The sequence below is a fragment of the Staurois parvus genome, unplaced genomic scaffold (assembly GCF_062004578.1).
Source record: "Staurois parvus isolate SC_StPar_1 unplaced genomic scaffold, SC_StPar_1.0 ptg002075l, whole genome shotgun sequence".
Taxonomy (NCBI): domain Eukaryota; kingdom Metazoa; phylum Chordata; class Amphibia; order Anura; family Ranidae; genus Staurois; species Staurois parvus.
Window position 1 is genome coordinate 20,200 of NW_028319871.1, and position 24,372 is coordinate 44,571.

A 24,372-nucleotide genomic window follows, 5' to 3' on the forward strand; every position below is an offset into this window, starting at 1 on the left:
GGAACTAGATGTCAAATCGCACTACTTGAAATCACACCTATGAAGACAGCGCCATAGAAATACATTGGATGCATCTTCAGCTGTGATTTGTAAATGGCATGTCGCACCTGAAGTCGCAGCGGTCTGAACCGAGGCGCATTTCCTGTCTTCACACTCATCACCAATCACAGGCAGAGCAGATACCGGAACCCCACGTCAGCCATAATCTATTACTGCTGCTGGGTCCGCATTCGGCCGATCCAATGATTACGGAGCAATCAATGAAACCCTTCATCAGGCACACGGGTTCCTTTCGTTCCGGGGCATTGGGCAGGAATCCCCTGGCTGGTCAGGTGACCGTGTCAGGAAACACCCTGAAGGAGCACTTCCCCCGACAGGGTCTGACCTTTCCCACTTGCCATCCGCCCTATAGAGGAAGTACTGCTACACAGCGGCAGGGCTGCGCACAATCACGTATATATACACAGGATTTGCATTTCTGGGTAGGGGGTGAGGGCACCGCCATTGGCAGCTAAGCATACCAATCACAGGGGCCCAGCTGAAGATTCCCTGTGTAAAATTGGCAGGGGAGAGGTCTGTATGTACACAACACAGACCCCTCCCATCAGCAAGGACATGCTGCTTTGTATCTCTGCACAGCATGTCTCCCTAGTAACACAGCACACAGTTAACCCTTTGATGGCCCCAGATGTTAACCCCTTCCTGCCCAGTGATGTCAGTACAGTGTCAGGGCTTTTTATCAGCACTGATCACTATTGGTGTCACTGGAAGTTAGTCAGTTCCCGCCCCCAGTGTCAGAATGCCCGCCGCAGTCGCTGACAGTGTGAGGAGGAGAGCCAGTAAGTGGCATTTCGCAGAGGAACATCTACACTGATCATCAGTGTCGCCCCATCAGTGCCACCTAACAGTGCCGATCAGTTGAATCAGTGCTGCCTCACAGGACCCAGGCGTTCCGTATATCTGTTTTTCATCTGTCCATTTATGGATGAAAACCGGATACCCTGCATTGCTACGGACTAGCGGATGTAAACGGATCTGTTTACGTCTGTTACTGTCCGCATTTGTTAACATCTGTTTTTTTGAATGGAAGAAAACCCTATTTTCTTTCGGAAAACCCGGATGTAAACAGACGAAAAAAAAGAAAACCCGGATGTAAACAGACGAAAAAAAAGAAAACCCGGATGTAAACAGACAGAAAGAAAACACGGATGTAAACAGACATAAAAAAGAAAACCCGGATGTAAACAGACATAAAAAAGAAAACCCGGATGTAAACAGACATAAAAAAGAAAACCCGGATGTAAACAGACAGAAAGAAAACACGGATGTAAACAGACATAAAAAAGAAAACCTGGATGTAAACAGACGAAAAAAAAGAAAACCCGGATGTAAACAGACGAAAAAAAAGAAAACCCGGATGTAAACAGACAAAAAAAAGAAAACCCGGATGTAAACAGACGAAAAAAAAGAAAACCCGGATGTAAACAGACGAAAAAAAGAAAACCCGGATGTAAACAGACAAAAAAAAAAGAAAACCCGGATGTAAACAGATGAAAAATACATGAAAAACTATGTAAACATGGATGTGAACTGATGAACAGATGTACCCTGATCCGTTTCTTGGAAAAAATGTGACTGAACTGATGACAGAACGCCGTGTGGAATTGGCCTTAATGTGTGAGTTTTATACATGTTGCGCAGAAAACAATCTGCATGTGATCCCAGTGTTGGTGTGAACAGGCACAGAGAGAGCAATTGATGTTGTTGCGCCCTTGCAGAATGCGTGCAGAAAAACGGACGTCTCGGCGCCGTGGTGTGAATGAGGCCTTAATGTGTCATCGATTTTTTCCGAAACATAATTTTCATGCGGTTCTCTGCTTCTCGGCTATATCTCCAGGCCAGGTCCAGGACCGCAGATCCTACATCTCCAGGCCAGGTCCAGGACCACAGATCCTATATCTCCAGGCCAGGTCCAGGACCACATGTCCTATATCTCCAGGCCAGGTCCAGGACCACATGTCCTATATCTCCAGGCCAGGTCCAGGACCACATGTCCTATATCTCCAGGCCAGGTCCAGGACCACATGTCCTATATCTCCAGGCCAGGTCCAGGACCACATGTCCTATATCTCCAGGCCAGGTCCAGGACCACATGTCCTATATCTCCAGGCCAGGTCCAGGACCACATGTCCTATATCTCCAGGCCAGGTCCAGGACCACATGTCCTATATCTCCAGGCCAGGTCCAGGACCACATGTCCTATATCTCCAGGCCAGGTCCAGGACCACATGTCCTATATCTCCAGGCCAGGTCCAGGACCGCATATCGTGTTCAGAGCTGTACTTACTAGCAGGCTTCTCTTCACTCCACAGGTACGGCACCGTCTGCTCCGGGGAGCTGCTCTCCAGCCAGATGCAGAATTGCTGCAAAGAAAAAAAACGAAACAAAAAAGCGCATCAGGTGAGTCCGCAGTGTGAAATGTGACCGCAGATTCCTGTCTGCACTCCGGATTCCTCGGGACTCACATCATCAGCTTCCACCTTGGCTGTCACATCCCTAAAGGCTGGCAGGTTGGCGAGTCTGAGCATGGCCTCCACCTGCTCCTCCAACAGGCCGCTGATTTTTGGCACGGACGAAGAACCGAGGGCGATCTCTTTTCCTCTCAGGAAGTGCTGGAACTCCTGATCATAAGTCGGCTCCCTGAACGAACAGATACAGAATGGTTAGCAATTTGCCATGTACTAGGACAGCACAGTGGCTGAGTGGTTAGCACTCCCCCCTGGCAGTACTCGGGTCGTCGGTTCAATCCCAACCATGGTATCACCTGCCTGGAGTTTGCATGTTCTCCCTGTGCCTTCGTGGGTTTCCTCCGGGTACTCCGGTTTCCTCCCACACTCCAAAGACATGCTGGGAGGTGAATTGGCTCCTGTCTATATTGTCCCTAATATGTGTATGTATGAATGTGAGTTAGGGACCTTAGATTGTACGTTCCTCGGGGGCGGGGCCTGATGTGAATGTACAATATATATGTAAAGCGCGGAGAACATTGATGGCGCCATAGAAGTACCGGAAATAATACCAAACTAAGCTTCCTGAAATCAGAGAACCTAAGAGCTGGTCGCGGAGAGACGCTCACAGTGTGCAGCCAGATCAGCGTAGGCAGCTTTAAAGCTTCCACCCAAAAGGGGAATTTCCGCTTTAAGGGCTCGTCCTCCGCCGCCTGTTAGGGATTGGCACCTTTGGGGGGCGGGTACTCGATTTGGACAGGCGATCAGCAGAAAGCAGAAGTTGTCCTCCCCCCTCCCTCCCTGTAGTTGTTTGGGACACATACCTGGTCCCAGAAGACTACAGGACCATTCACAAGGCGCAGCGCTACTCACGCATGCGCGGTAGGAACCCGGCTGTAAAGCCGTCACAGGCGGGCGCCCACACTTAAGATGCCGGTGCCAGGGACACAGGGCGGCCGGTGCCAGGGACACAGGGCGGCCGGTGCCAGGGACACAGGGCGGCCGGTGCCAGGGACACAGGGCGGCCGGTGCCAGGGACACAGGGCGGCCGGTGCCAGGGACACAGGGCGGCCGGTGCCAGGGACACAGGGCGGTCGGTGCCAGGGACACAGGGCGGCCGGTGAACCTGCTTGAGGTGAGGACACCGCTGGAGCCAAGGACAGGAGAGCGTCTTTTTAATAAATCAGCAGCTCCATAATAGGAAAATTATTATTTTTCTCAAGAAGAGGCCATAGAGAATAAATGGGCGGGTTTTTGCAATTTTTTAGGTTACCTGGTATTTGCACAGAAATTTTTCAAATGCAATTTTTTGGGAATACACATTTTTGAACTTCGATGCAAAAAATGTACAATACATAACCAAATTTATTGGTAAAATATAAGAAGTTATGTCGCCGGAAGTGATGTCGGGTCAATGCTTCCGGGTTACTACAGCAGATCGTCGATCCCAGCTTTGTTCGGCCAACCGGAGGACATGCCAGCTGGTAGCTCGGGTCTCCTAGCCCCAGAGACCGTAGAAGTGGGGGTGGTGGGGGATGGGGGGGCCCCCATCTGCTGCTTGTAAAAGCAGTTCTCCAATTGCATTTACAGGAGAGTCATCTGTGGGCTGTAAAACCCGAACCGGGGAGAAGCCAGCCGCCATCATCCCGCCACAACCACTTGGAGTTCAGGTAATATAGGAGAAGAGCCGGTACAATTACACAAGACTGAGTCTGCGTTCACACGTGTGCGGTATATCACGTGATCAGGAACCACATTCCCTGCAGATCACATGTGTGTGCGGTGCAATCGGAGCTGTACATTATGTATGTCTCCAATCACACCGCACCAAAAACATGCAGGACCCTATTTGGGTCTGCACTAGAATCGGATCGCACGTTTATTCGCACCCGTGGGACCCCGGCAAGTCGCACCCCTGGGACCCCGGCAAGTCGCACCCCTGGGACCCCGGCAAGTCGCACCCCTGGGACCCCGGCAAGTCGCACCCCTGGGACCCCGGCAAGTCGCACCCCTGGGACCCCGGCAAGTCGCACCCCTGGGACCCCGGCAAGTCGCACCCCTGGGACCCCGGCAAGTCGCACCCCTGGGACCCCGGCAAGTCGCACCCGTGGGACCCCGGCAAGTCGCACCCGTGGGACCCCGGCAAGTCGCACCCGTGGGACCCCGGCAAGTCGCACCCGTGGGACCCCGGCAAGTCGCACCCGTGGGACCCCGGCAAGTCGCACCCGTGGGACCCCGGCAAGTCGCACCCGTGGGACCCCGGCAAGTCGCACCCGTGGGACCCCGGCAAGTCGCACCCGTGGGACCCCGGCAAGTCGCACCCGTGGGATCCGATTCTGCACATTGCTCCGCGTTTTTCGGGCCGCTTTCGGGGTGTTAACACACACCCGCAGCGGTTCACATGAACTGGGTGCGATTCTGATGCAGTGTGGAATTTGCACAGAAAAAGCTGTGAATTCTGTACCACATTAGTGTGAACCCGGCTGAAGGTGGTCAGATTTAGCCAACAGAGTGCCAAAATGATCCCAACTAGCAGAAAAACAAACAAAACCAAACAGAAACATTACCCAATGATTCCCTTCAGCTTAATCCTGGCCAGCAGCATGGCGAAGGTAATGTGGTCCTGATGCAGCATCCCTCGGGCCACCCTGTTGAAGGCCACCTGGAGGAGAAGTATAGGAAAGGTTCACCGATTTCTGTTCCCTACCACGGGGGATCAGGCAGTTCGGGGGAGGGGGTGTCCGTGTACCTGGAAGAGGTCTTTGGTGATCACGGAAAGGCGCTGAGTGTGATCCGTGTTACCCTTCAGGTGGCCATTCTCATACAGCACGGTGTGGTAGATGTCCAGAAAGAACTGCAGGGAGTACTGGTACAGGAAGTGGATCTAGACCAAGGAAAAAAAAAGGTGAAAAACTGAAAAATCATAGAACTTCATGAATGACGGGTAGAGCACCATGAAAGAGGCCGCGTGCGTTTATATATGGCGTCCTAAGTGTGTAAGTAGGGCTGCTATGAACCCCGAGATACCGAGCACAAATATGCAGCCTCTGGGCATCTGGGCCTTCACACTGTGTGCCATTAGAAAAGACACGTGCTGCGAGCGAGCGCCCTGCACGCTCCCAGCATGTATGTCCGTCACAGAAAGGTCCCGATCTCCCCTTGCAATCTGGACCATTTCTGATCATGTGATCAACGTGACGGTGAATCACGGCAGTCACATGACCCTAAAACCCCGCCCGCCTCCGAAAACTCTTAAAGGGTCGGGAGGCGCCGGCACAAAGGTGTTAAGGTCCCTTTCAGACAGGGCGGACCCTTCAGTGGATCCACCTGCTCAGCAGGGGATCCCTCCATTGATCCCCGCTGAGCAGGCAGATGACAGGTCCGTGTTCGCTCTGCTGATCCCCGCTGAGCAAGCAGATGATAGGTCCGTGTTCGCTCTGCTGATCCCCACTGAGCAGGCAGAGGATAGGTCCGTGTTCGCTCTGCTGATCCCCGCTGAGCAGGCAGATGATAGGTCCATGCTTGCTCCGCTGATCCCCGCTGAGCAGACAGATGATAGGTCCATGCTTGCTCCACTGATCCCCGCTGAGCAGGCAGATGACAGGTCCGTGTTCACTCTGCTGATCCCCGCTGAGCAAGCAGATGATAGGTCCATGCTTGCTCCGCTGATCCCCACTGAGCAGGCAGAGGATAGGTCCGTGTTCGCTCTGCTGATCCCCGCTGAGCAGGCAGAGAATAGGTCCGTGTTCGCTCTGCTGATCCCCGCTGAGCAGGCAGATGATAGGTCCATGCTTGCTCCGCTGATCCCCGCTGAGCAGACAGATGATAGGTCCATGCTTGCTCCACTGATCCCCGCTGAGCAGGCAGATGATAGGTCCATGCTTGCTCCACTGATCCCCGCTGAGCAGACAGATGATAGGTCCATGCTTGCTCCACTGATCCCCGCTGAGCAGGCAGATGATAGGTCCATGCTTGCTCCGCTGATCCCCACTGAGCAGGTGGATGACAGGTCCGTGTCCGCTCCGCTCCTGCAGAGAGGACACAGGCACTGCCCGCTGTCTTCTATGGGGGAGGGGTCAATTGGAAACGGAACGCCTGTCCATTTCCATCCAACTGCCATCCGATCCGATCCCCATCCGTCTGTTTTTGGCATATAGGGTGGGATCTGGTGTCCGCCAACACCTGCCGATCCATAGAGGTCTATGGATGATCCAATCGAGTCCACCTGAAAAACTGATTGTTGGACCCAATTGGACCATCAGTGTGAAAGGGGCCTTTGGACAAAAAAAAAAAAAAAAGGAGGGCTCTGAAGACAGATGTGGGGACACCCGGGTCTGACACCAACAATGAGAAGATTATTTTTCCTCTCAATAGGGACACACCCAACCAAACAGTCCTGGAAACGCGTTTGGGGCCCCAAAGGGGAGAGGCACACAGCAGCCACTACAGGGGAGTTTATGGCATGCAAGCATCAAATACGGTCAAGTATGTTGGTCATGTCACATGAAATATTTCACTGAACACGGAACGTGTTGCCGACTTCCAATACTAAACACGGATGTCATACCTGCACCCCATATGGGACATGCATGTCATACAAGGAGATCCTGGAGCTCCTCACCTGTTTGAGTGACTCCATTGTAAAATAAATGCTGCTGCAGGCTGTGGACAGGGGCAGGTATTGCTGTGACACCGACTCCACCTCCTGCATGACAATGTCCGTCTCCTCCACTTTCCGGGTGACCTCGGCTGCCTCCTTCTTCAGATTCTCAAGGGTGGTGATGATGGTGTCATCGTCCAAAATGCGGCCTTTCACCTCATTGAGAGCCTGCAGGAGAGATTTCTCCAACTGTCTCAACCGGAGCTGGAACTCGCCTGGAAGAGAAGAACACGGTCACTTACTGTCCTCTCCCTGCACAGGTATGTACAGGTGAAAGTGAATGAATGCACCAGATTCTCATTTTTCCATTTATTTCAGTGCAGCAACTTAAAAGGTGACACTAATATATGAGACTCATTCCATGCAAAGCAAGATAGTTCCAGCCGTGATTTGTCATCATTGTGATGATTATGGCTTACAGCTCATGAAAACCCCAAATCCACAATCTCAGAAAATTAGAATATTGTGAAAAGGTGGAATAATCTCGGCTCAAAGTGTCCCACTCTAATCAGCTCATTCAGCCATAACACCTGCAAAGGGTTCCTGAGCCTTTCAATGGTCTCTCAGTCTGGTTCAGTAGGAATCCCAATCATGGGAAAGACTGCTGACCTGACACCATCACTGACACCCTCCATAAGGAGGGAAAGCCTCAAAAGGGAATTGCAGAAGAAGTTGGATGTTCCCAAAGTGCTGTATCAAAGCACATTAATAGAAAGTTATGTGGAAGGGAAAAGTGTGGAAGAAAAAGGTGCACAAGCAGCAGGGATGACCGCAGCCTGGAGAGGATTGTCAGGAAAAGGCCATTCAAAAGTGTTGGGGACTTTCACAAGGAGTGGACTGAGGCTGGAGTCAGTGCATCAAGAGCCACCACACACAGACGGATCCTGGACATGGGCTTCAAATGTCGTATTCCTCTTGTCAAGCCGCTCCTGAACAACAAACAACGTCAGAAGCGTCTTACCTGGGCTAAAGAAAAACAGACCTGGTCTGCTGCTCAGTGGTCCAAAGTCCTCTTTTCTGATGAGAGCAACTTTTGCATCTCATTTGGCAACCAAGGACCCCGAGTATGGAGGAAGAATGGAGAGGCCCGAGGACCCCGAGTATGGAGGAAGAATGGAGAGGCACAAGGACCCCGAGTATGGAGGAAGAATGGAGAGGCACAAGGACCCCGAGTATGGAGGAAGAATGGAGAGGCACAAGGGCCCCGAGTATGGAGGAAGAATGGAGAGGCCCGAGGACCCGGAGTATGGAGGAAGAATGGAGAGGCCCGAGGACCCCGAGTATGGAGGAAGAATGGAGAGGCCCAAGGACCCCGAGTATGGAGGAAGAATGGAGAGGCCCAAGGACCCCGAGTATGGAGGAAGAATGGAGAGGCCCAAGGACCCCGAGTATGGAGGAAGAATGGAGAGGCACACACTGCAAGATGCTTGAAGTCCAGTGTGAAGTTTCCACAGTCTGTGTTGATTTGGGGAGCCATGTCATCTGCTGGTGTTGGTCCACTGTGCTTCATTAAGTCCAGGGTCACCGCAGCCGTCTACCAGGAGATTTTGGAGCACTTCCTGCTTCCTTCCGCAGACCAGCTTTATGGGGATGCCGACTTCATTTTCCAGCAGGACTTGGCTCCGCCCACACTGCCAAAAGCACCAAAACCTGGTTCAATGACCGTGGGATTACTGTGCTTGATTGGCCAGCAAACTCGCCTGACCTGAACCCCATAGAGAATCTATGGGGCATTGCCAAGAGAAAGATGAGAGACATGAGACCGAACAATGCAGAAGAGCTGAAGGCCGCTATTGAAGCATCCTGGTCTTCCATAACACCTCAGCAGTGCCACAGGCTGATAGCTTCCATGCCACGCCGCATTGAGGCAGTAATTGCTGCAAAAGGGGCCCCAACCAAGTCCTGAGTACATATGCAGCTTCTACTTCTCAGAGGTGCGATATTGTTCTATGTACAATCCGTGTTTTATTGATTGCATGGAATATTCTCATTTTCTGAGATTGTGGATTTGGGGTTTTCATGAGCTGTAAGCCATAATCATCACAATGATGACAAATCACGGCTGGAACTATCTTGCTTTGCATGGAATGAGTCTCATATATTAGTGTCACCTTTTAAGTTGCTGCACTGAAATAAATCAACTTTTGCACCATATTCTCTATTTTCCAGGTTCACCTGTAGATGGCCAACATCTGATAAACACATCCTCTATGGTACAATTGGGGTACGCTGCGTTCACTAATCCCCCGACAGGACAGACCCTCCCACTGTAAGCCTGATTTCACCAGCTGGGATGTTGCAACTCAATCTAGGGAAGCGCCGATGCCGAGTATTTTCACAAGTGCGAATGCTCCCGATACTTTGCGGTGCGTTTTGATCCGTACAATGAATGGGCACAAATGTCACTGCAAAGAATAGAATACGAATTGAACAGCAATGGCGTGTGATCCGTGTCCAAAATCGCATGACTTTCCCCACCTCTCCTGTGTGAGCCGAGGGATTGTCAGCCTGCGTTCACACAGGAGAAGTGCGGGAAACTTCCCGATCCCATGCTGCCACACAACCAGCTGCTTCTCAAGTCGGTGGATTTGAATCCCTTCCTCTCCTCGCAGGGATGACAGGACGGGCTAGACTGCTTCTGATTGGTCAGCAACATCACCATGCAGGGAGGTTTCCCGCACCGCTCCTGAGAACTCAGGCTATGACGATCCCTAGGACAAGCCCGAGATCACAGGAGTGGTGGGGAAGCCTGCATGTGAGAGGAATCGCACCGCATCTCTGTTCAATCGCATGCCATTCTTTGCAGTGCAGTGTGACCCCATTCATTTATATGGACGCAAATCGCACCACAAAGTATCAGTATGCGATATTGGCGATAGAAAAGGGTATCAATGCACCCCAAAGCACACCCGAGTCCCTGTAGTGACACCCCCACTGGTGGACACGCCCCCAGTACAAGCCTGATCTCACCTTGCAGCTTCAGGAGATCCGAGCGCTTCTCATCCACATCCGGTCTTTCTGCCTTCAGGACCTCATTGAGACACTGGCTCTGCAGACTGCTGCGGGTGACGGTGAAGTTCACGAAGGTGACGCGGGAACACAGATCTGGCGGGAATTCAACCTAATAAAATATATCAATAAACGGTAATCATCACGGAGGTCGCCATTCCAGGAGCCATTTCCCAGGAGCCGCGCGGATACTCACCGTGGGATCTCTGGTGGAGAGGAATATTACAAAGGATGGGGACAAGTCAATGTCCTGATCTCCCAAAGTGATCAACACTCTGCCGCCAGTTCTCCGCACCTCGCGGTTCAGGACCGGGTTCAGGATTGGATCGTAGCTTTCCACGTCCTGAAAGGGGAAAGAAATAAAAATGTAACTTGTACAAAGCATGAGGAACCAAGAAGTCGCCCAGCAACACCATACATTCAGCTGACCTCCGGCAGTACTTCCTTCTCACCAAAAGAGGTCCTCGGTCTTATTGGCTGAATGATGGCCAGCATCATCCAACCCACTTCCTCCTCCACATCCAGTCATGAACCTGTCCAGAGCACCCCCCCCCCCCATTACATCCGATGTCGAGAGCACCCCCCCCATTACATCCAATGTCGAGAGCACCCCCCCCATTACATCCGATGTCGAGAGCACCCCCCCCATTACATCCGATGTCCAGAGGCAGAGGAGTTCTACTCTCCTCTCTGCAGAGACAAGGTGGGGGAAGAAACAAAGGGGTGCCTGCAGGAGAGGTGCAAGGGCCACATGTAATGGCCTGGAGGGCCGGATTCAGCCCGCGGGTCTGGTGTGTGACACCTGTGATGAAATGGGTCCAATACCTGAAACGGATACTAAACGAACGGGCTCAAATCGCACGCGACTGGACAGGAATCGCACCGCACCCGCACGCGACTGGACAGGAATCGCACCGCACCCGCACGCGACTGGACAGGAATCGCACCCGCACGCGACGGGACAGGAATCGCACCGCACCCGCACGCGACGGGACAGGAATCGCACCGCACCCGCACGCGACGGGACAGGAATCGCACCGCACCCGCACGCGACGGGACAGGAATCGCACCGCACCCGCACGCGACGGGACAGGAATCGCACGCGCACGCGACGGGACAGGAATCGCACGCGCACGCGACGGGACAGGAATCGCACCCGCACGCGACGGGACAGGAATCGCACCCGCACGCGACTGGACAGGAATCGCACCCGCACGCGACTGGACAGGAATCGCACCCGCACGCGACTGGACAGGAATCGCACCCGCACGCGACTGGACAGGAATCGCACCCGCACGCGACTGGACAGGAATCGCACCCGCACGCGACTGGACAGGAATCGCACCCGCACGCGACTGGACAGGAATCGCACCCGCACGCGACTGGACAGGAATCGCACCCGCACGTGACTGGACAGGAATTGCACCGCACCCGATTGGACAGGAATCGCACCACATTCAATTCTTTGCAGTGTGATATGAGCCTGTTCATTTTGTTTTGTATGGGCTCAAATTGCACCGCAAAAAGTATCGGTAATCAATATCTGCGAGTATCTGAGCACAAGTACTGGTACGTGGGGCTATTAACAAAAATAATCGGTATCGGTGCAACTCTACGCCATACATTACTACCCCACACAGCTCCGGTGTCATTACAGATCTCCTTCAGTGTAACGGTCAAATCAGACCACCGCCAGACAAGAGGAAGGAGGCGATCGGACCAATCAGACCACCGCCAGACAAGAGGAAGGAGGTGATCGGACCAATCAGACCACCGCCAGACAAGAGGAAGGAGGCGATCGGACCAATCAGACCACCGCCAGACAAGAGGAAGGAGGCGATCGGACCAATCAGACCACCGCCAGACAAGAGGAAGGAGGCGATCGGACCAGTCAGACCACCGCCAGACAAGAGGAAGGAGGCGATCGGACCAATCAGACCACCGCCAGACAAGAGGAAGGAGGCGATCGGACCAATCAGACCACCGCCAGACAAGAGGAAGGAGGTGATCGGACCAATCAGACCACCGCCAGACAAGAGGAAGGAGGCGATCGGACCAATCAGACCACCGCCAGACAAGAGGAAGGAGGTGATCGGACCAATCAGACCACCGCCAGACAAGGGGAAGGAGGCGATCGGACCAATCAGACCACCGCCAGACAAGAGGAAGGAGGTGATCGGACCAGTCAGACCACCGCCAGACAAGGGGAAGGAGGTGATCGGACCAATCAGACCACCGCCAGACAAGAGGAAGGAGGCGATCGGACCAATCAGACCACCGCCAGACAAGAGGAAGGAGGTGATCGGACCAATCAGACCACCGCCAGACAAGGGGAAGGAGGCGATCGGACCAATCAGACCACCGCCAGACAAGAGGAAGGAGGTGATCGGACCAGTCAGACCACCGCCAGACAAGGGGAAGGAGGTGATCGGACCAATCAGACCACCGCCAGACAAGGGGAAGGAGGTGATTGGACCAATCAGACCACCGCCAGACAAGAGGAAGGAGGTGATCGGACCAATCAGACCACCGCCAGACAAGAGGAAGGAGGTGATCGGACCAATCAGACCACCGCCAGACAAGGGGAAGGAGGTGATCGGACCAATCAGACCACCGCCAGACAAGAGGAAGGAGGTGATCGGACCAGTCAGACCACCGCCAGACAAGGGAAAGGAGGTGATCGGACCAATCAGACCACCGCCAGACAAGAGGAAGGAGGTGATTGGACCAATCAGAAGACCTTTAGAGTTCATTTGGAGAGATTTGACCCCACCTGGACCAGAAGCGGGTTCCCGAATCGCAGAGCGCTTTCCAGGTTCTTTCTGAAGGCGTCATCCAGGAAGCTGGTGCGGGTGATCTTGCGGTCCTTGTATTCGTTCATGATGAATTCTGTTGCCTGGCCTGACGGGTCAATGATTAGAGGATACCTGGAACACACACACAAAGATTGCAGCATCTGATCCCGTATTGGGTTTGACTTCTGGTATGGAATGTGATGAGAACCCCTCCCCCTCCCCCACCGGTTCTACAGAATCTCAATTTTTTAAGCCTCTGCAAACCCCTCTATACAGTCTTGTGGGCAGCACAGTGGATAAATGGTTCACACTTCCGCCTGGCAGTACTGGGGTCGTTGGTTCGAATCCCAACCACAGCACCGCCTGCCTAGAGTTTGCATGTTCTCCCTGTGCCTGCGTTGGCTTTCTCTGGGTACTCCGGTTTCCTCCCACACTCCAAAGACATGCTGGGAGATAAATTGGCTCCTGTCTAAATTGTCCCTAGTATGTGTATGTATGAATGTGAGGTAAAGACCTTAGATTGTACGCTCCTCGGGGGCGGGGCCTGATGTGAATGTACAATATATATGTAAAGCGCGGAGTACATTGATGGCGATATATAAATACCTGAAATAAACTGTCAATCAGCTAATTGTCCCGGGTGTAAATCAGAAACAGCCAAAACATAAGAAATCCATCCTGCCTTGTATCAATGGTTCAGGCTGGTGGTGGTGGTGTCATGGTGTGGTGGATCCATCCTGCCTTGTATCAATGGTTCAGGCTGGTGGTGGTGTCATGGTGTGGTGGATCCATCCTGCCTTGTATCCATGGTTCAGGCTGGTGGTGGGGGTGTCATGGTGTGGGGGAACCATCCTGCCTTGTATCAACGGTTCAGACTAGTGGTGGTGTCATGGTGTGGTGGATCCATCCTGTCTTGTATCAACGGTTCAGGCTGGTGGTGGTAGTGTCATGGTGTGGGGGATCCATCCTGCCTTGTATCCATGGTTCAGGCTGGTGGTGGTGGTGTCGTGATGTGGGGGATCCATCCTGCCTAGTATCAATGGTTCAGGCTGGTGGTGGTGTCATGGTGTGCTGGATCCATCCTGCCTTGTATCAATGGTTCAGGCTGGTGGTGGTGTCATGGTGTGCTGGATCCATCCTGCCTTGTATCAATGGTTCAGGCTGGTGGTAGTGTCATGGTGTGGGGGATCCATCCTGCCTTGTATCAACGGTTCAGGCTGGTGGTGGTGTCATGGTGTGGGGGATCCATCCTGCCTTGTATCCATGGTTCAGGCTGGTGGTGGGGGTGTCATGGTGTGGGGGATCCATCCTGCCTTGTATCCATGGTTCAGGCTGGTGGTGGGGGTGTCATGGTGTGGGGGATCCATCCTGCCTTGTATCAATGGTTCAGGCTGGTGGTGGTGTCATGGTGTGGTGGATCCATCCTGCCTTGTATCAATGGTTCAGGCTGGTGGTAGTGTCATGGTGTGGGGGATCCATCCTGCCTCATATCAATGGTTCAGGCTGGTGGTGGGGGTGTCATGGTGTGGTGGATCCATCCTGCCTTGTATCAATGGTTCAGGCTGGTGGTGGGGGTGTCATGGTGTGGGGGATCCATCCTGCCTTGTATCAATGGTTCAGGCTGGTGGTGGTGGTGTCATGGTGTGGGGGATCCATCCTGCCTTGTGTCATGGTGTGGGGGAGATTTTCTTGGCACTAGCTAGGTGGACCTACTAAAGTGGCCGGTGAGTGTATGGGCAGAAGGACAGCGGAGTTCCAGCTCTGCTGTCGAGTAAGGACGTTTTTATAGTGGTATATACAGTTACATTGGCCCAGAGAGGAGCACACAACTACGGACAGAAATACAAATACGCGGAGTTTTCCTTTAAGACTCCTGAAATGTGCTGTCAATGCTTCGCCGTCACCCAGCAGTCAGCTCTGGGGTTAGTGAACAGAAAAGTCGTACCTGTTGAATCGTTTCAGCATGATGGCGTTCTCGGTGCACAGGTCATCGGCAGGCAAGGAGCTGGCCTGCCAGCGAAGTCTCTCGTCTGCATTGGACAGATATTCGGTTCTTGCGATGTCTGTGCGGAACTGCCGACAGAAACCAAAAATCGGTGAAGGCACAAGAAAGGTGGAACCAGCCGGGGAGGCAGATTCCGATCATTTTGTGGTTTAGTCGTTCTATCGATCATTCATCTGCGTTGCAGTAATCCCACCCATTGTGAACACTCCGCCATTGCACTGCGACCGATCTTTAACCCTTTTGCAGCCAGAGCTGCTTTCACTTTTTTTGCACACAAAAAAACAAAAAATCCCGGACACCCCCTCCCACATCTTGGACAAGCCCCTCCACGTCCCGGACACCCCGGAAACCCACTAAATCGTGGACACCCCCTCCCACATCTCGGACAAGCCCCTCCACATGCCGGACACCCCGTACACCCACTACATCCCAGACAACCCCCCTCCCACATCCCTGACAACCCCCCTCCCACATCCCTGACAGCCCCCCTCCCACATCCCTGACAGCCCCCTCCCACATCCCTGACACCCCCCTCCCACATCCCTGACACCCCCCTCCCACATCCCATACGGCAAGCAGATATTCAGACAGTACTGCAGGAGACCTGCATGGCACCAGGGATCTACTGATGGCTGGTGTGATGCTTTCCAGGCTCCTGCAGACAAAGAATAAATGCACATTTTTTTTAACCTGCACAAAAAAGTGCATTTATTATTTTGTTTCTAAAAGGTGAACTTCTCCTTTAAATCAGTAAAAGGCCGGCAGAGCAGAGTACCGTACCTGGATATTGGCTTGCTGCAAGTGATGGGACCAAGTGGTGAACAGGTTCTGCCTCATCTGCTGGTCGAAGTATCCGGCGTAGGCGATAAAAGCCGCAGACAGCAGACAGTCGCCAGCAATGGTGGACATCTGGTTTTTGAAGGTCTCGCTGGTTTTCTCCCACCGCTCTCTCTCCGCCGACAAGCTCTTCAGAAGTGCAGTACTACGGTTCACCTGAAAATTACATCATAATCGCATCGATATGGCGGGAAGATATTAAAGTGACGCACATGCTGCTGTCTGTATTCACATCTATTAACCCCTTCCCCCCCCCCCCCCCGCACCAATTTCAATTTTCACCTTCCAGAGCTGCCACACTTGGAATGACAATTGCGCGGTCATGCAACACTGTACCCAGATGAAACATTTTTTGTCACACAAATAGAGCTTTTTTGGTGAAATTTAATCACTGGGGGGGTTATTTTTTGCCAAGCGGGAAAAAAAAAAAAAAAAAAAAAAAAAAAAAAAAACTCCAAACATTTCTTAGTTTCTGTTCTAAAATTTTGCAAAGCGGTAATTTTTCTCCTTTGCTGATGGGACACGGATTGCATTGATACGCAGCACTGGTGGGCACGGTTACGCAGCACGGGTGGGCACTGACTGCAATGATGAGCAGCACCGATAGGACACTGATAAGCAGCACTAATAGCCACTAATTTGCATTGATAAGCAGCACAGATGGACACCGATGGGCATTGATATGCAACACTGATGGGCACTGTTGGGACTGCTCTGATAACCAGCACCCTAATTATCAGTGTAATGTCCCCTTTCACACTTGCTGGTTATTGGAAGCATGCCGTAACAGTGTGAGAAATACTGCCGATAACCAGCATGTGTTTACATCATGATCAGCAGTGATTGGACACAGCTAATCACATGGTAAAGGGCCACTGTGACTGCTCCTTTACCGCGATTCGTGATCAGCTGTGCAGCGGGAGCGTGGTTCGGGGAGAATGTCAATGGACGTCCTCCCAGAACTGGACAACTGCACTGTAGCGGTCATTCGGCTATACCGCGGTCGGCGGTTAATCTTGGAGGAGGACACCTTGCTTTGTAATGTGACCACAGGACCATCTTCAGGGTCTGCCATTGTGCTGGGTAACACACCATACTAGTGGGTAGCCATACTACTGGTCCATCTGACACCGAACATGCAGCTACCTCGATTACATGTCTGTCGTTGGTTTGGAAGATGTCAGGACCCCCCCCTCCCAAAAAAAAAACAAAAAAAAAAACTTGTTGGCCATCCTCTCCATGATATCATGCATTAGCAACGCCTCAAACTTCTGCTCCACCAAAAAAACTCCAACTATTAATATAATCAATATAACTTCAACTAAAATTGTGTTTACATAAATCCACACCCAATTCTGTCTTTAAAAAGCAAAAAGACCAAAAACCCCCCCAAAAAAATCAAAATAATAATAAAATATATATATAAAAATTATATATAAAAATTGTGTTCAATAAACCCAAAGTGTCCAAGTTCCAAATTTTTTCCTTCAATCCAGTAAAGCAGAAATTGGTTCTAAAACCCCATGATCACATATAAAACGGGGAAATCCAGCTTCCAATATTACTCTCTCAGGTTTCAGGTTGAAAATCACATGTTTCCAACCAACAAAATGGCCGCGGTGACACGTGCGTGCGTGATGACGTCACTCCCCTAACGCGTTTCGTCACTTCCGGACTTCATCTGTAGTCCGGGAGTGACGTCATCACGCACGCACGCTAACCGGAAGTGTCACCGCGGCCATCTTGTTGGTTGGAAACATGTGATTTTCAACCTGAAACCTGAGAGAGTAATATTGGAAGCTGGATTTCCCCGTTTTATATGTGATCATGGGGTTTTAGAACCAATTTCTGCTTTACTGGATTGAAGGAAAAAATTTGGAACTTGGACACTTTGGGTTTATTGAACACAATTTTTATATATAATTTTTATATATATATTTTATTATAATTTTGATTTTTTTGGGGGGGGTTTTTGGTCTTTTTGCTTTTTAAAGACAGAATTGGGTGTGGATTTATGTAAACACAATTTAGTTGAAGTTATATTGATTATATTAATAGTTGGAGTTTTTTCGGGGATTTATATGTGTAGCACAAAAGGATTTATTAGACTGTATACTTTCTAGGGAGAAAGTTGTGATTTTGTGTGGAGGGTGATAATATAGGAGCTTATTGATTGATTCTGCTCCACCAAGTCCGCTAATTTGTTACCAAATCAGATCTGCTCAGACATGACAAGGTTTGGCCACAAAAGGTCCCAAGTCTTCTAGATGGCCCCCATGTAGCTCCACCCCAAAATGATGCTAAGACACGCCCATCACGGATCCAAAATACCACTTAGTGGCGTTCCTCAGAAAAACCATAAAAAGGTATTAAATTCCTCCAGGAGATGACAAATCTAAACTCACGAGAGTCAACCACCGCGTCTTACCTTGGCTTCTACTGCAGCCAAATCTGCTTTGATGGCCTGGGCTTCGGAAATGAGGACGGCGTACTCCTCCTTGTAGCGGGCAATGCTGGCCTCCAAGTCGCGGATCATCTGCTCCACTTCGTTGGCCTTTGCCTGGTTGTCTTTGGCATCATCCTCCAGTTTTTGCAGTTCATTCCTCAGGGGCTCCACACGCTTCAACATGTCGGCGTAGTTCAGCTGTTAGAGGAGAAAACCGGAAAATAAAGACGTTTATCCCGACGGGTCACCTTGGAAATTGTTACTTTTGAGGTCGTCTCTATGAGGTGATCTTCGTTCCACCAAAATGGCGACTATAGTCCAGGAATAGGTTCCCCTATAGAAGGGCAACCTTCAGGAAAAGTCACTTCAGATTACAAACACTCGGAGTCTTGGACATGGATTTGTGGAGTGATTGGATGTTGGTGGATGGCTTCTGCACCAATGGAAGACTGCTTGCCAATGATCGCTCCGAGCGTTCCTCCACTACACAAGAGAGCCATCAAGGTGCAAGCATGGCTTTATACGGGCAATCAGGGGCCTACATGGGGTTCTATGGCAGAAATCAGCACATCCTATCTGCAGGCAATTGCTGCATGTGTGTTTACCCGGACAGCCATGGACACTCAATTCATTGCTCAGTCAAATGGCCAACTAAACCGATACCAGTGACTGCAGGTGCAAGATTTCGATAATTGCCACCGAATTTGCAGACCTTATTGCCCATGTGAATGAGGCCCATTTTGCTTCATATTTGACCTACACTGGTGCCAGGCAAAGAGTTTTAGACCCCCATCCCTGACCCTCCCTTATTATGAATAGGAACATACTTGCCATGGCACATACATGCAGTCATTAGACATCATGGCTCCCCGGGACCGGCCATGCCCGTGTCCTGGCTCCCCGGGAACTGCCATGCCCGTGTCACGGCTCCCCGGGAACTGCCATGCCCGTGTCCTGGCTCCCCGGGAACTGCCATGCCCGTGTCACGGCTCCCCGGGAACTGCCATGCCCGTGTCACGGCTCCCCGGGAACTGCCATGCCCGTGTCACGGCTCCCCGGGAACTGCCATGCCCGTGTCACGGCTCCCCGGGAACTGCCATGCCCGTGTCACGGCTCCCCGGGAACTGCCATGCCCGTGTCACGGCTCCCCGGGAACTGCCATGCCCGTGTCACGGCTCCCCGGGAACTGCCATGCCCGTGTCACGGCTCCCCGGGAACTGCCATGCCCGTGTCACGGCTCCCCGGGAACTGCCATGCCCGTGTTACGGCTCCCCGGGAACTGCCATGCCCGTGTCACGGCTCCCCGGGAACTGCCATGCCCGTGTCACGGCTCCCCGGGAACTGCCATGCCCGTGTCACGGCTCCCCGGGAACTGCCATGCCCGTGTCACGGCTCCCCGGGAACTGCCATGCCCGTGTCACGGCTCCCCGGGAACTGCCATGCCCGTGTCACGGCTCCCCGGGAACTGCCATGCCCGTGTCACGGCTCCCCGGTAACGGGATCGGCCATGCCAGTGTCACGGCTCCCCGGTAACGGGATCGGCCATGCCAGTGTCACGGCTCCCCGGTAACGGGATCGGCCATGCCAGTGTCACGGCTCCCCGGTAACTGGATCGGCCATGCCAGTGTCACGGCTCCCCGGTAACGGGATCGGCCATGCCCGTGTCACGGTTCTCTGGGAATGGGATCGGCCATGCCTGTGTCACGGTTCTCTGGGAATGGGAACGGCCATGCCCGTGTCACGGTTCTCTGGGAATGGATCGGCCATGTCTGTGTCACGGTTCTCTGGGAATGGGATCGGCCATGCCTGTGTCACGGTTCTCTGGGAACGGGAACGGCCATGCCCGTGTCACGGCTCCCCGGTAACGGGATCGGCCATGCCAGTGTCACGGCTCCCCGGTAACGGGATCGGCCATGCCCGTGTCACAGTTCTCTGGGAATGGGATCGGCCATGCCTGTGTCACGGTTCTCTGGGAATGGGATCGGCCATGTCTGTCACGGTTCTCTGGGAATGGGATCGGCCATGTCTGTCACGGTTCTCCGGGAACGGGATCGGCCATGTCTGTCACGGTTCTCCGGGATCGGCCATGTCTGTGTCACGGTTCTCTGGGAATGGGATCGGCCATGTTTTGGACCCCCCCATTACACATATGAACAAGAATATACTTGCCATGGCACACACATGCAGCAAGTAGACGTTTGTTCCCAAAGCTCTTCAATGCAGCTCATTAGTGCAATGTGAACAATTTAAAGACCCGGAAGTCTGGCGAGGAGCATTTGTCCGAATAACAAACCCCTGAACACAAAACCAGAACATTGGCCCCTTACCTGTGCAATTGCCCATTTCACCATAGGGCCACAAGCCAGGGAGGCTCGGTTTACAATTTCATAGTTGTAGCTGGGATTGGATAAATAATTCTTCTTCATTTTCTCACGAATGGCATCACTAAAGGAGGAGATCAAACGAAAGGAGAGTCAGGTTTGTTCCAGTATAGCAGGATACACAAACACCCATGTCCTGTGTGAAGGGGGCGACGCGGCAAAAAAGGGCACGCCTAAGGGGGCGACGCAGCAAAAAAGGGCACGCCAAAGGGGGCAACGCGGCAAAAAAGGGCACGCCAAAGGGGGCAACGCGGCAAAAAAAGGGCACGCCTAAGGGGGCGACGCGGCAAAAAAAGGGCACGCCAAAGGGGGCGACGCGGCAAAAAAAGGGCACGCCAAAGGGGGCGACGCGGCAAAAAAAGGGCACGCCTAAGGGGGCGACGCGGCAAAAAAAGGGCACGCCTAAGGGGGCAACGCGGCAAAAAAAGGGCACGCCTAAGGGGGCAACGCGGCAAAAAAGGGCACGCCTAAGGGGGCAACGCGGCAAAAAAAGGGCACGCCTAAGGGGGCAACGCGGCAAAAAAGGGCACGCCTAAGGGGGCAACGCGGCAAAAAAAGGGCACGCCTAAGGGGGCAACGCGGCAAAAAAGGGCACGCCTAAGGGGGCAACGCGGCAAAAAAAGGGCACGCCTAAGGGGGCAACGCGGCAAAAAAGGGCACGCCTAAGGGGGCAACGCGGCAAAAAAGGGCACGCCTAAGGGGGCAACGCGGCAAAAAAGGGCACGCCTAAGGGGGCAACGCGGCAAAAAAGGGCACGCCCAAGGGGGCAATGCGGCAAAAAAGGGCACGCCTAAGGGGGCAACGCGGCAAAAAAGGGCACGCCTAAGGGGGCAACGCGGCAAAAAAGGGCACGCCTAAGGGGGCAACGCGGCAAAAAAGGGCACGCCTAAGGGGGCAACGCGGCAATAAGACATGGCCTCCTCTCCCCAATGTTCGCGGTGAATGGTTTGCAGTACAGATTTGTCAGGAGAACTAAAGTCAAACTGTCGCAGTCGCTGTCCATAATTTAGAAGAGGAGAAACGCATTCAACTCTGTTAGAGGCTGGAGGGTTCGAGGGACACATCCAGGAGATGTTGGGGCATCAATACTGATTGCAGATTAGTAAAAGGGAAGGACATCATTTAAAAAGCTTACTTGCTCCAGTAATGGGGCTCCTACGCAACCGGGGCCACCCAGGTAGGCGGGCTCCTACGCAACCGGGGCCACCCAGGTAGGCGGGCTCCTACGCAACCGGGGCCACCCAGGTAGGCGGGCTCCTACGCAACCGGGGCCACCCAGGTAGGCGGGCTCCTACGCAACCGGGGCCACCCAGGTAGGCGGGCTCCTACGCAACCGGGGCCACCCAGGTAGGCGGGCTCCTACGCAACCGGGGCCACCCAGGTAGGCGGGCTCCTACGCAACCGGGGCCACCCAGGTAGGCGGGCTCCTACGCAACCGGGGCCACCCAGGTAGGCGGGCTCCTACGCAACCAGGGCTACCCAGGTAGGAGGCTCCAACGCAACCAGGGCCACGCTGGTAGGAGGCTCCAACGCAACCAGGGCCACGCTGGTAGGAGGCTCCAATGCAACCAGGGCCACGCTGGTAGGAGGCTCCAACGCAACCAGGGCCACGCTGGTAGGAGGCTCCAATGCAACCAGGGCCACGCTGGTAGGAGGCTCCAATGCAACCAGGGCCATCCCGGTAGGCGGGCTCCTACGCAACCAGGGCCACCCCGGTAGGAGGCTCCAATGCAACCAGGGCCACCCTGGTAGGAGGCTCCAATGCAACCAGGGCCACCCTGGTAGGAGGCTCCAATGCAACCAGGGCCACCCTGGTAGGAGGCTCCAATGCAACCAGGGCCACACTGGTAGGAGGCTCCAATGCAACCAGGGCCACCCCGGTAGGCGGGCTCCTACGCAACCAGGGCCACCCCGGTAGGCGGGCTCCTACGCAACCAGGGCCACCATGTTAGGTGGCTCCAGTTGGGTGGGTAGCAGCCGTCTTGTAAGTATTCTATCTGCACATTTAGCACTCTGCCTGCAGTTCCGCTTTAGTCAGCGGTCACACGGCTGCGATTTAAAGTCGCACGATTTGTGTGCAATTTCAGGTGATATTTCTTAAGACTTTATTGCTACTTGTGAAGATTTTCAACGATTTCTTGCAATTTGCAGTGCGATTTCCATTCCATGTCAGTGAAATCGCAACGAAACTGCGGAAAAAGTAAAGGAAGGAACTACTTTAGACATCGCGGTGCAGCAAATTGTAAATGTTAAAGACACACGTACATTCAGTAGTCTAGGTTCACAGCCATGTGTTTTTCTGATGCGTTTTGCAGAAACGCACAGCAGTCCATTTAACATGATTTCCTATGGGACACGTTCACTTTTTTTTTTACCCGGTGCATTTTTTGGAAAGCGTTTTTTTTTTGTTTTTTTTTTTAAACGCAAAACATTGTGTTTTTTGGTTCCATGGACTTCAGTGGAGACACTGCAGAAATGCATGCAGTGTGTTTTTGATGCATTTTGCGTTTAATCTGCACAGCAACAAATTGAAAAAAGAAAAGAGCAAAACACATCAAAAACGCAAAACACCACAAAAAACACGAACCAAAACGCAAACTGCATAGGTGTGACCCGAGCCTTAGATGTGATTTTGGGTGCAATTTCAATTCCCAAAAGCAGCGGTATGACCGGCTCCGGCCGAGTGTCTGAACTGGACCCGCTGTGTTTGCACCGGGCGGCTAAATGCTGTGCAGCGATTGAAGGAGGAGCTCTGTATCTGGGACCTGATTGGTTTAGCTACCTGCCTGCACAAAGACCAAATGCACTTCAACAGTCATGCTGCAAGAAGGAGCTGAGGCTCAAGTTGCATATTCTGCAGGGAATAGGAAAGACAGGACTAAAAAAGCATGAAAAATAGTTATGCGCACTGCAAGAGACGGCAGACGGAAGGGAAGCAAGCTGCATTTTGCTGAACAGCCGAGGACAGGAGGGCGACAGCCGAGGACAGGAGGGCGACAGCCGAGGACAGGAGGGCGACAGCCGAGGGCGACAGCCGAGGACAGGAGACGACAGGAGACGAGGACAGGAGACGACAGGAGACGAGGACAGGAGACGACAGGAGACGAGGACAGGAGACGACAGGAGACGAGGACAGGAGACGACAGGAGACGAGGACAGGAGACGACAGGAGACGAGGACAGGAGACGACAGGAGACGAGGACAGGAGACGACAGGAGACGAGGACAGGAGACGACAGGAGACGAGGACAGGAGACGACAGGAGACGAGGACAGGAGACGACAGGAGACGAGGACAGGAGACGACAGGAGACGAGGACAGGAGACGACAGGAGACGAGGACAGGAGGCGACAGCCGAGGACAGGAGGCGACAGCCGAGGACAGGAGACGACAGCCGAGGACAGGAGACGACAGCCGAGGACAGGAGACGACAGCCGAGGACAGGAGACGACAGCCGAGGACAGAAGACGACAGCCGAGGACAGAAGACGACAGCCGAGGACAGAAGACGACAGCCGAGGACAGAAGACGACAGCCGAGGACAGAAGACGACAGCCGAGGACAGAAGACGACAGCCGAGGACAGAAGACGACAGCCGAGGACAGAAGACGACAGCCGAGGACAGAAGCCGACAGCCGAGGACAGAAGACGACAGCCGAGGACAGAAGACGACAGCCGAGGACAGGAGGACGACAGCCGAGGACAGAAGACGACAGCCGAGGACAGAAGACGAC

The 24,372-nt window shown here is 53.1% G+C and overlaps 1 protein-coding gene across 1 annotated transcript in view; it reads right to left on the reverse strand.

The window, feature by feature from the left end:
- The window catches only part of LOC149432861 (cytoplasmic dynein 1 heavy chain 1-like), an 83,976-nt gene that overhangs the window by 20,041 nt on the left and 39,563 nt on the right, over positions 1-24,372 (reverse strand). Inside the window, 12 exon segments of the mRNA XM_089664861.1 lie at positions 2,348-2,423; positions 2,526-2,700; positions 5,075-5,169; positions 5,257-5,391; positions 7,129-7,382; positions 10,138-10,288; positions 10,373-10,519; positions 12,950-13,103; positions 14,917-15,044; positions 15,757-15,969; positions 18,242-18,457; positions 20,587-20,704. Of these exon segments, the coding sequence (XP_089520987.1) occupies positions 2,348-2,423; positions 2,526-2,700; positions 5,075-5,169; positions 5,257-5,391; positions 7,129-7,382; positions 10,138-10,288; positions 10,373-10,519; positions 12,950-13,103; positions 14,917-15,044; positions 15,757-15,969; positions 18,242-18,457; positions 20,587-20,704 (1,862 nt within the window).